The sequence below is a fragment of the Mya arenaria genome, chromosome 9, assembly GCF_026914265.1.
Source record: "Mya arenaria isolate MELC-2E11 chromosome 9, ASM2691426v1".
Lineage (NCBI taxonomy): Eukaryota > Metazoa > Mollusca > Bivalvia > Myida > Myidae > Mya > Mya arenaria.
Window position 1 is genome coordinate 44,688,347 of NC_069130.1, and position 13,248 is coordinate 44,701,594.

The 13,248-nt window shown below is 36.4% G+C and overlaps 1 protein-coding gene across 2 annotated transcripts in view; it reads left to right on the top strand.

Annotated features, from left to right (window-relative positions):
- Positions 1-5,325, top strand: part of LOC128245408 (alkaline phosphatase-like) — a 29,774-nt gene extending 24,449 nt beyond the window's left edge. For both annotated transcript variants that reach the window (XM_052963544.1, XM_052963546.1), the window contains 3 exons: positions 2,003-2,194; positions 2,589-2,729; positions 3,770-5,325. In XM_052963544.1, the coding sequence (XP_052819504.1) occupies positions 2,003-2,194; positions 2,589-2,729; positions 3,770-4,059 (623 nt within the window). In that variant the 3' untranslated portion in view covers positions 4,060-5,325. The remainder of the gene's footprint in view (positions 1-2,002; positions 2,195-2,588; positions 2,730-3,769) is intronic.
- Positions 5,326-13,248: the final 7,923 nt, after the last annotated feature.

Consider the following 13,248-nt stretch of genomic DNA (forward strand, 5'->3'; position numbering starts at 1 on the left):
CATGGGATCTTTTGCCTAGTTGTTTGATCAAGTTGTACACATGGGATCTTTTGCCTAGTTATTTGATCAAGTTGTCCACATGGGATCTTTTGCCTAGTTGTTTGATCAAGTTGTACACATGGGATCTTTTGCCTAGTTGTTTGATCAAGTTGTCCACATGGGATCTTTTGCCTAGTTGTTTGATCAAGTTGTCCACAGGTGATCTTTTGCCTAGTTGTTTGATCAAGTTGTACACATGGGATCTTTTGTCTAGTTGTTTGATCAAGTTGTCCACATGGGATCTTTTGCCTAGTTGTTTGATCAAGTTGTACACATGGGATCTTTTGCCTAGTTGTTTGATCAAGTTGTCCACATGGGATCTTTTGCCTAGTTGTTTGATCAAGTTGTACACATGGGATCTTTTGCCTAGTTATTTGATCAAGTTGTCCACATGGGATCTTTTGCCTAGTTGTTTGATCAAGTTGTCCACATGGGATCTTTTGCCTAGTTGTTTGATCAAGTTGTCCACATGGGATCTTTTGCCTAGTTGTTTGATCAAGTTGTCCACAGGTGATCTTTTGCCTAGTTGTTTGATCAAGTTGTACACATGGGATCTTTTGCCTAGTTGTTTGATCAAGTTGTTCACAGGTGATCTTTTGCCTAGTTGTTTGATCAAGTTGTCCACATGGGATCTTTTGCCTAGTTGTTTGATCAAGTTGTCCACATGGGATCTTTTGCCTAGTTGTTTGATCAAGTTGTCCACATGGGATCTTTTGCCTAGTTGTTTGATCAAGTTGTCCACATGGGATCTTTTGCCTAGTTGTTTGATCAAGTTTTCCACAGGTGATCTTTTGCCTAGTTATTTGATCAAGTTGTTCACAGGTGATCTTTTGCCTAGTTGTTTGATCAAGTTGCCCACAGGTGATCTTTTGCCTAGTTGTTTGATCAAGTTGTTCACAGGTGATCTTTTGCCTAGTTGTTCATTAAAACAATTCGATTGGTTAGTAGTTATAATTGGATAAATATTGACCAATCAATAATAAGTTCTTTGACCATATTATAATATGAAATGTTAAGGGTTAATAACACAAGTGGTTTGACATTTTAATTAGAGAAAAACATCCTTGCAAATACACATAAATACGAGGCTTTCGACCACGATTTTTTAACTGTCAGTAATGGCTACCAGGTATAATGATTGGCTGTTTAGTGTCACGTGAGATCAAGCTAAAGGCTATGACAGTTTCAAAAGAAGAAGATAATTCTCAACGACACTGGCGATATAAAACATGACGCTAACAATATTAAACCTAGATTCAAAGTTAAAGCATCATTTGTAAAAGAAGCTATACAAAGAGAGAGAAATAAACAGTATAAAATGCACGGCTACGAAAAAACATTAAAATGCATTATTAAATGCAATGTTCTTTACAATGGTTTTATATATTAAATGGATGCTCCAAAGGTTTTCACCGGGTATAATTTCTCCATAAAAATTACACGTGGATACATATCCTTAAGACATTAATAATGTCTGTCATGACAACTTACTTTTTCTATTTGTATTCAACCTACATCGGTTCTGTATTATGTGATTTGTTGAATTCATATTTGTAAATGTGTTTGATATTATTTGACTATGTACTGTGATGGTATACGTCTAATAAAATTCTGTTCTGTTCTGTTCTGTTCTGTTAACATTGTAAACAATGAAAAAGACATAATTATAACACAGTATATTGTCCTAGCTCTAGTTCGCTAATACCGTTGCGTTATTTTATCACTTTTTATACATACATGTAAAGTAACACAACATTGATGACATGAAGTAGACATTACGCTTCCATTGCTGCTTTATTTGAACCAAGTTCACGAGGATTAACACAATTGTAAATCAATAACCCTTAAACGAAGTAAAACATTTTTACACCTTGATTAATAAGAATTGAAAGTATTTCTTATATATTTCTATGTTTCAGTTTGTATATTTCACACAGTGATTTTTTTTTTTTAAAAACCACAGGTGGGCGTATCGATCACGGACACCACGCCTCCATGGCTAAACGAGCACTCCATGAGGTCATCGCTTTTGACGATGCCATACGGACAGGGGTCACCAAAACCAGCGAGAGTGATACGCTCATTGTGACCACTGCCGACCACTCCCACGTATTCACAATGGGTGGATATCCGTCACGTGGGAATGATATATTTGGTATAATATATAATTAGTTCTTACTATAGCATTATACTCAAAGGTATTTCTTATTGTTGGCTGACTTTGCAGTTATAAAACATTTGCGATGTCACTTAGTCTATTTTTCACCGGCATATAACTGTAAATAAAAACATACACATTTACTGAAATAATCGAGTATATTTATATATTATTTCGGGCTTCTCCAAAAGAGACTAATCAAGGCAATTATATATAAGCTAAACATCTCACCTCTGTGCCCAAGGGGCGAGGTAAACCTCGTTTCCGCAAAACCCCACACACCCGGGTTGGGATAAACCCACCTCACACACTCGTTCATGGGAGATACTTGTTCCAATTCTAAAAGTATTGGTTATCTATATACTGTTCATAAATGTTTATTTTTACCTAGGACTAACGGACGACAAAGGTGAACACCTAAAACTAGCGGGAGACAGCCAGCCTTTCACTACCCTGGGGTACACAAACGGACCCGGTGGATACGCAACAGGACTGAATGAATCTAGGCCGAACTTGACCAGTGTTGATACAGGTAGGTAGTTGGTTTGAGTTTGCTGTATAAGAATATGAAGGCATGACGAAATACTTGCTTCAACTACCGTTTTGGATTTTTTATTTTTTTATTTTTACAGTATGATTGTTATGACCCTATTTGATTACCTATCCGCCTATGGGCTTGTGATATGGATCGAGAGTTCTTACTTAAGGAATGAATTGCGGGGTTGATGTCATTATCAGGGTATGAACGCAATTGGATTGGTAATGTGTGTGGAGTCCAAAGGACTCCACGCGTACTTTGACCAACTCAATTGCGTTTATATCCCCGATAATGACATCAACCCCGAAATTCATTCCTTATATTTACACCATTAGTTCATTATTTCATTCAAGAATTGGTAAAAAAATAATTTATTTCATAAAAGAAAACCTTTCAGTAATCCGTTCTTACCTATTCTGTAAATAGAACGACCCGACTATAACCGGAAACATTTTTTTTCAAATGACGTCACAATAACGCGGGAAAAGATCAACCACTTGAAATCACTTTAAAACGTAAAATTGAAACACTTCTGGTACCAATATATTTAAAATATAATAAACTAACACCTTTTAAAATGTTGATCTATATTTTACGGGACACAATACAAACAATAACAAGATCAATAGCTTTCATGTATATTGTTATGCAATGAATTACGATCCGAACATATCCGAAGATGTTGCGTTCATCGATTGATGAACGCAATTGCCGAAAGGCGGTTCATTTAAGGAATGGAAAATGAGGTGTAAATATTTTTCTATGAATTTACAATCGGGAAATTTCATGATAAACCCATGCTCTTAACCACTGTGCTATGAAATTATTTTAGAAATGTTTATTTACTAAAAATTTAAGTTTAACACACTTCAAGCCAACTTTGAACACATTTGAATAAAGAACATTTTTTTTTTTAAACAATTTCACCAGTATGTGAAGCATGTCATATGATTTCGCTGTCAAAATGCATATTCTACTTGAATCGTTTTTGTTTCATTAAATATGTAATAACTCATTTGAAATGTCTGTTTAAGGCCACAAGGACTTCGTACAACAATCAGGAGTCAAACTCGAATCGGAGACGCACGGGGGCGAGGACGTTGGAATCTACGCACGTGGTCCGATGAGTCATCTATTCCATGGGGTGCACGAGCAAAGCTACATAGCGCACGTGATGGCCTATTCCTCGTGTGTGGGGAGATATTCGGACCCGGAGTCGTGCGCCATGGTCGATGTGAAAGAGAATGAAATTAGCAGCGGCAGTACCATGAGAATGACTGTTTGGATGTTGGCTATTTCTGCATTAGTATATATATGTATATAAAGCACCGGGCCCCCTTTTTTGGCATAAGCTGCTTTTCAATAAAATTATCGTAAGGACATTTATCGTATATATTCTGCCCGTACACTCACGGCTGAACCCAAGAACTTTAAATCAGCGTTAGCCCGTGTCACACTGTAGCGAGTTTCGATGAACTGATGTACGGTACCACCAGAATTTATACCCAGATCAAAATGTGCCTTCCTTTCTTGTTGTTCACTCGTAGTAACTCGCCATAATCACGTGCACATATCGGTAAAACTCATCTAGACTCGCTTAAACTCGTATGTTCTTGGAGAAATCTTTACGATAGTCGATAGTGTCGCACACAGATCGTACCGATTTTGCTTAAACTCCAGACAAATAGAATCGTCTCGTATTACTATCGTATAACGATACATGGGAAAGTGAACTCGAGCAGGTGTCGAACTGATGTCCCCAGCATCGGAAAACTCGGTGGCATCTCGTGGCATTTTCGGCGAGTTATAATTCGTCAGCACTCGTGGAAACTCGCGGTTTCAATTCCTTACAGTGTGACACGGCCTTATAACGTTTACAGCTAAGATATGTTTTTTTCTTCTTATTTTTCTATTTTCATTATGATTCAACACATATAAAACAATGTTGCGAAAGATGACATGCACTGAATAATTATATTATACCAGCATACTTTGCAAAACTATTTAAACAAATGTTTGAGACTTTATGCTTTCTATATAGTATGAAAATAGAGTAAAAAATCATTTTAAAATATATGTTAAATATCGATTTTTTTTTCTCTTTACTGTCGCTAATGAAATATGCTTAATAAAGACTACCACATCGAGTGGCAAATTTTATTATCATAATATTTTAATTTAAAAATATAAAGGATTACTTACATTATATCAAAGATATTCTTTTGAAAAGGGGCTTTGAGGCGGTATTCATAAAATTTCTTAAGTTATTTTTTAAATAAAGTCAACTTCCTCATATGTTCATAGTAAATTTAGTGGGTTTTTTTATATGTGTCTTTCATAGAAAAGTTTTATTTTTTTATTAATTAATTGAAAACAATACATTTTAGATATTTCACATAGAAAGTCACTTTATTATATGATAAAATGACTTAAACTAAGGTAAACGACTTAAGTTAGGAAAATACTTAAAATGTTTTAGAATATTGACCCTATGGTATATAGCTGTATTGTATACGGTACTTATGTGTGTATGCTTCTGAGAAAAACGAAATAAAATTTTGAAATATTTACCAATAAAACGTATACATTCCTATGTTATATTCTCTTTGGTAAGAGAGGTTTCCACTAAAAGTAAACCCGATATAATGAGCCATCGTGCGTTTCTTAAGGAATCCTTCCCATGATGCACCAGTCAATTGCAAACACGGACCCCCAGGGCCGGGGGTATACCGGGGATAGCCGGGGAAATGGCCCGGGGGGTATACCGGGGATAGCCGGGGATAGCCGGGGAAATGGGCCGTGTTTTGACCTTTTAGTTGGCCCCGCAGTGCCGGGAGAACGCGGTGTTTTTGTCTTCGGTTTAAAAATAGCGAGGAATGGACGTTACCTAGTTTCCCTAGGGTGCGGGTGCATTTGTCGGGGATTTAACCATCTGTTCGTCCTTGCAGGGCGGGGATTTTAGCCTGGATTTGCTGGAATGAAATTCAAAGTCCCCGCTATTCACCGGATCTTGGGGTCCGTGGTTACCACTGACTGGTTATTAATAATACAGTTTTTTGATGGCTACATTAATATTTAAGTTAAAGTTAGGTATCATTTTAAATGTGTTTGCTGGACCATTACTTGAATGTAAGATATATGTGAGAAAATGTAAAGAACTAGCAAATCCAGGTAGGAGGGGGCGTAGCCCCCCCCCCCCCCCCTTAAATTGTCCAATATACTTTTTATTTCAATAAAGAGAAAAAAAAGTATTAATATACGCCCAACATGCACCATTTCGGACAACATTCTCATAAAATTTAAACCGAATAAATTTCGGTTCAAATGTTTACGCCCCTAAGTTACGCACCCTCTCACTAAAAATTCTGGATCCGCCCATGAAAAGTTATTGCAGTCTGTACATTTGTACAGTTCGGGATTCGTTTTACATATTTATTTTTTTTGTACAAGGGAACACCTTGCAAGTGTTATCAAAGTATAATGGGGCCAACAAGCTTCCAAAAAACACCTATATGTGGACTGGATTCCATTAAACTATACTGCCAAATATCAGTGTGTGTATACCACGTGATAAATTGCGTCATAAATGCTACGTCGGAAGGCAATGTTTTGATTTGAAAAGAATACTTTAAACAAAGATAACTTAACTATTTCTTTACCATTTTAAATGAAATAAAGCGCAGTCTACTCCGCTTACGGAGCCCTGCTTTCGGTCTTTCACAGGAGTTTGATTGGGAGTTTAATTTCTTTAAACACTTCGACAAACCTTTTCGCAATACGGCCGTCTGACGGAGCACTGTCGAAACATGATTATGTAAACAGGTTTGTCGAAGTGTTTAATGAAACTAATGACCTTATCAAATGTCGGCAATAAAACAAATGCGGGCTCTTTAAGCGGCATAGACTGCCCTTAGTTTCATTTAAAATGGTATTGTAAAAGAAAAGTTATCTTTGATTTAAGTCTTCATTTTTGGCAAACTGTTGCCTTCCGACGTAGGATATATGACGTAATTTATCACGTGGTTTACACACACTGAATATGATGCAAATGTCACATGTATCCAATACTCCCATACTCCCTCCAAAGAATGTCGTGTACACGTTGCGGCTTTCTATAGAACTCCGCCAGGGCAGACTACCCGTGAGGCGTCGATGCCAAAACATTTGCTTACTTGTTTCCCTTTGAATGAAATTCAATATTCATAGGTATCAATAGGTCAGACAGTTTGCATGAAAATCATGAATGCGCGACATTCGGAAATATCTCGGCCATTTTCCATCGAAAATATCTTCGGATGTATGTGGACGGTTTACAATGTCAGACATCTTTACATTTAAATACGCTGCAGGTAGATCGGGTCGTAATTTTAATTTAGCAGTTAAACTTAATGGCTTTACTGTTAGGAATCTTAATTGTTTATGCAATAATTCACTTAACTGGTATTAAATTTAAATTTAGTAGAACAAAATTCACGTTAAAACACTACGATTCATTAACGCTTGGTTTCAATGGGAAATGGTCGAGGTGTTCCGAATGGAATACACAATTGTTTTGAAACACAATACTATTTTTAGTCCTTGGTTGTTGTATCACTTTCAATCAAACCAAGATTGTTAATTTCATCTGTAAGAAGAGGATCTAAAATTAACTGACAATATCTACAGTAAGATTACATTTGTGATAATACTCTAAATTGGCGAATTCTAGTGTAAACTTCTTTTACTACGAAGAGGCCATACATGTCTGCATTGAGGAAGGGGGCGCTGTGCTAATTCAATTCTTCGCCGTCGTTCTTTTTGTAAATATCTATATTAAGGTTTAAAGCAGGCAAAAGGAAATTCTTATACATGTACTTTGTTCGTCAGTAACACAAGCACTGAACTATTGACTACATGCGTCTCCCATTTTCCCACTCAGAGCATGTAGCATCCTCCGTGACCGGCAACATATAAACGGTACTAGTCATTTAGATGTCGTACTTTCCAGCACTGTTAATAAGTTTTGTGTTTTTTTCTTAAATTTGCAGTATTTCTGCACATGGCCACCCAAAAATATACCTCATAATCGTACTTTGTATTTCTAATCAAGACAACCAAACCTTTGTTTTAACTAAATCAATTAAATCGTTACATGACATCGAACATGTTGGGAAAAACAAATGCAGTTTTGCCCTGGGAATGTCCACGAGAACCGTATATTTAAAGTATACGATAATTGCGTTATGACAAGAGACCGCTAAACTATTTCCTGTAATTTCTATATTTAATTGACCAATTTGCACGCGGAATATCACCGATTTCTTGTGTTTTACGAACCCCGACATTATCTAGGGAAGCAAGTTTCACATGTTTATAAAACAATGTTTAAATTGTGGAAAAAGGTGCTTAAAGTAGATCAAGGAACTTTTTTTAAACCACAAACCATTAAACTTCAAATGCTATTTCAAACTCGAACATTTGTGGTAGACATGTCTTCTCTTGTCGCTGTTTCTCGCCGCGTTAGTAGTTCTTGACCCCTTCGAGTTTAGCAGCGACGTAGGGAGACATTGATACGATCTCTGCTCGAGACTCGTTCGAATTGTAATGGGTTTGCACGTGCCCCTTTCGACATGCACTCGAGGTTTCTGCGTTTTCCGTCGAGTTCGTTGTCCTCAACGTATTTATAAGAAAAATATATAGAAATGAAGGCCAGTTTATTTTCGTTAAAATAATATTTACCACATGATTCTCATTATAAAAATGACTGTAATTGATGTAAAACAGTGTTGACGTGTGGGGAAATCTAACGTGACCCCCATCTTTTGACGTTACGCCTATAGATAAAGAACCGCATAATTTCTCCTGGTGACTCCGACCTTTCATCATCACTATTTTACAATTCTTTGAGCTTACTCATTGTAATACGAGTAATGTTTCCAAATAGTTAGGGAAAGGCTCCATTAAAACGAAAGGAGGCTTTGATGCGGCACCTACGATGAATAACTGGAATCTTGACCTGATGTACAGTACCTGCATACTATATACTCAGAGCGCCATTCCTTTCTCGTAGTTCGTGCACATCAGCAAAAACTCGTCTAGTATCATCTTAACTCGTACGTTCACGTAGAAATATCTTCGGTAGTCGAGAGGGTGTCGTACATAGATCGTACAAATGCTGCTAAAGGTCGAATTAAATAGAAGCGTCTCGTAAACATGTTGAAAAGAACTCCATCAGTAATGAACGGATGTCCCTAGCATCGGAGACCGCGGTCACATCTTGTTTCATTTTTGGTGAGTTCAATTATAGGCTACAACTTCGAGTGGCAAATTTTATTATCATAATAGTTTAATTTAAAAATATTAAGGATTACTTACATTATATCAAAGATATCCTTTTGAAAAGGTGCCTTGAAGCGGTATTCATAAAACTTCTTAAGTCGTTCTTTTTGTAAATATCCAAGGGCAGTAATGTCAGGTGCGTCCATGCTTCCCGGTTCATTGTTTTGAGTGAAAAACGTCCTCGATTCGGTGAGTATTACCACTGTTTTCTATATGTTTCAACGATAATTTTAGAAACGACCTTGTGCACCGAATGAAGAGCAATTGTTCGTTTACGAAGACGCTTGTTTTAGATCAAAATAATATCTGTATTAAAATATCTCGTGAAAACAATGCACGTTCTTACTAGGCTTCCCGATTCACTCAATGCATAGTTTGCTTCAAAACAACTATTTAATACCGTTCTCTTGCGTACAAACCCCACCCGATGCTTTGTTTTGGATATTATTTTGATCTAAAACAAGCGTCTTCGTAACCTGTCACGAATTGGATCCGCGAATTTTGACGAGTGCTGGCGAATTGAACTCACCAAAAATGAAACAAGATGTGACCGCGGTCTCCGATGCTAGGGACATCCGTTCATTACTGATGGAGTTCTTTTCAACATGTTTACGAGACGCTTCTATTTAATTCGAGCTTTAGCAGCATTGGTACGATCTATGTACGACACCCTCTCGACTACCGAAGATATTTCTACGTGAACGTACGAGTTAAGATGATACTAGACGAGTTTTTGCTGATGTGCACGAGCTTATGACGAGTTATTACGAGTGAACTACGAGAAAGGAATGGCGATCTGAGTAAATAGTATGCAGGTACTGTACATCAGGTCAAGATTCCAGTTATTCATCGTAGGTGCCGCATCAAAGCCTCCTTTCGTTTTAATGGAGCCTTTCCCTAACTATTTGACTTGAAGCGGTATTCATAAAACTTCTTAAGTCATTTTTAAATAAAGTCAGCTTCCTCATATGTTCATAGTAAATTTAGTTTTTATATGTGTCTTTCATAGAAATGTTTTGATTTTTTATTAATTAATTGAAAACAATGTATTTTAGATATTTCTTGGCCACTTTATTATATGATAAAATGACGTAAACTAAGGTAAACCAAGGAAATTACTTAAAATGTTTTAGAATATTGGCCCTATGGTATATGGCTGTACTGTATACAGTACTTATGTGTGTATGCTTGTGAGAAAAACGAAATAAAATTTTGAAATATTTACCAATAAAACGTATACATTCCTATGTTATATTCTATTTGGTAAGAGAGGTTTCCTATTAAACCCGATATGATGAGCCATCGTGCCGTTTCCTAAGGAATCCTTCCCATAATAAACCAGTTCTTTGATAACTTCAATATTATTTAAGTTAAATGACGGTATCGTTTTAAATGTTTTGCTGGACGATTACTTGAATAAATGAGCAAATGTAAAACACTAGCGAATCCAGGTCGGAGGGGCGTACCCGGCGCCCCCACCTAAATTGTCCAAATTTACTTTTTATTTCAATATAAGACAAGAAAAGTAATAATATATGTCCAACAAGCACCATTCCGGACTTAATTTTTTTTTTTAATTTAAACCAAATAATTTTTTCGCTTCAAAAGCTTTAGTCTCTAAGTTACGCCCCCTCTTTCTTCAAATCCTGGATCCACCCCTGTATAGTTATTGCACTTTGTACATTTGCTCTTTATTTTTACTGAAATCGGACGTAAAAAATGATGAAACAGAGTAAGATACAAGAGATCCGGGTGCGATACCCTAGGTCTTTGCAAAAAGGGACCTTTTGGTTCTTTGACGTGCTCGGTGTAAAACACCGATAAACGGGATACAGGTTTCCTGGGTTGAACCAGTACTGAGCACGCCACTTTTCCAAGCACTACCCTTTAAATGCCGAGTGCCAGACAAGGAAGCTACTTTAACCAACTTTCAACGTCTTTCGGTATGACGCGGCCCGGGATCGAACCCACGACCACCCGCTCCGCGGACGCCTTAAGCACAAGGCAATGGAGACGGTTACAAAGAATGTCGTGAACACGTTGCGGCTTTCTATAGACCTCCGCCAGGGCCGACAACCCGTGAGGCGTCGATGCCATAACATTGGCTTACTTGCTTCCCTTTGTATGAAATACAATATTCGTAGGTTAAACAGTTTGAATGTAAATCATGAATGCACAGCACTCAGAACACCATTATCAATCTTAAACAACTACAGATGTACGATTGGACGGTTTACAATGTCAGAAATCTTTTCATTTAACTACGCTGCAAGTAGATCGCGCAATGATTTTAATTTAACAGTTAAACTTAATGGCAGTCTTCCAAACAATTGAGATCTGTTCTACAGGGATTTATCATAAATTCATGACGGGACTGAATTGAAAGCATTGATGCAAAAATGAGCTGATTCTGAGACAAAAAGGGAAAAGGTTGTCAAATAGGTCAATCAGTGTAGCTTAAAATGAAAAGCTAAAAAATCATGACATTTTTAACAGCTGGGATGCCATACAGGTCGACATGGCGGTAGGTGGCGCCGGGCTCATTCAATTGTTAGCCTTTGATTCGTTGTATATATATTATGGTTTTTAATTAGGAAAAAATACTTGTAACTTGTGAGTTATTAACACACGCAATGAACTGTTGATAACATTCATTATTAACCACTCAAAGTATGTAGCATCCTCCGTGACCCGCAACATATAAACCGTACTAGTCATTTAGATGCCGTACTTTTCAGCACTGTTAAAGATGCACTCTTACTCCCAGATAAGATTGATCACACAAAATAATATTGTTTTAATATTCGAAAATGGATGAATCAATGTCGAAAACAATGGTTCTTATGAAGGATACCGAGTTTGATTCGAAAGAAATGAGCATAAAACACGGTATTTCTACCTTATGAGACTATAGTAGACCTCAGTAAATCTTTTAGCATTCACCAATCATTTAATATTTTTGCGTTTAAATACACGGTTACAATCTTGTTATCAGTAATTATTTTTTTCCATAAATGTATTATTTAGTAAGTTGCAAAGGTATATCAGTCAAAATTTCAAAACTGATGTTTGTTATACATGTGTATGTATTGATTTTAAATAAGAGTGTCACTTTAATCTGTTCGTGTTTTTGTCTTGAATTTGCAGTTTTTCTGCACATGAGCATCCAAAAATACACCTCATAAGCTTACTTTGTATTTCTAATCGAAGACAACCAAACCTTTGTGTAGAACGTTATCAATTCAATCGTTACATGACGTCGAACATGTTGGGAAAAACAATGCAGTTTTGCTCGGGGAATGTCCACGAGAACCGTATATTTATAGTATCATTCGGAGCTCCTCGGCCATTTTATCGAAAACAACCTCGGATGTATTTGGACGGTTTACATACTCAAAAAGTGGTACGTTTAAGTCCGCTGCAAGTAGATCGCGTAGTAATTTTATTAAGCAGTTTAACTTTGTGACATTACTCTTGGGATTCTTAATTATGTTTGCAATAATACAATTTAATGGCAATAAAATTAAACTTAGATCAATAAATACAACTCTAAAACACTACATTTAATTAATGATATAATTCAAAATTTTACGAACTACTTCAACTGATGTACCTGCATACATCCGAGGTTGTTTTCGATAAAAATGGCCGAGGAGTTCCGAATGTTATAGTATATGATAATTGCGTTATGACAAGAGACCGCTAAATTATTTCCTGTAATTTCTATATTTAATTGACCAATTTGCACGCGAAATACCACCGATTTCCGGTGTTTAACTACCCACGACATCATATATGGAAAGCAAGTTTCACATGTTTACAAAACATTAAAACATGCTAGAAAAAAGTACGTTTCTTAAAAGAAAAAGGTTAAAGTAAACAATGCAGTAAAATTAAGGAAAAAGTGAATAAAGTAGATCAAGAAACTCTGCACGTTTTTTTAAACCAAAAACCATTAAGTTTCAAATCCTATTTAAATATGGAAACAAGCCAATGGTCTGAGATGGTAGTAACATGTTTTGATTCACTGTTAAAAAAGAACAAAAATGACACTTCCGAATTGGTGTAATTTGTTGTAGTGTTATACTTTCGTTTAGGATTTTCTTTGATCTTAATATTTGCGGTTTAAAAAAAATATTATGGTTACATTTTAAACTTTCTGGACCATGATTATGAACAGTCTCTTGAAAGTCTG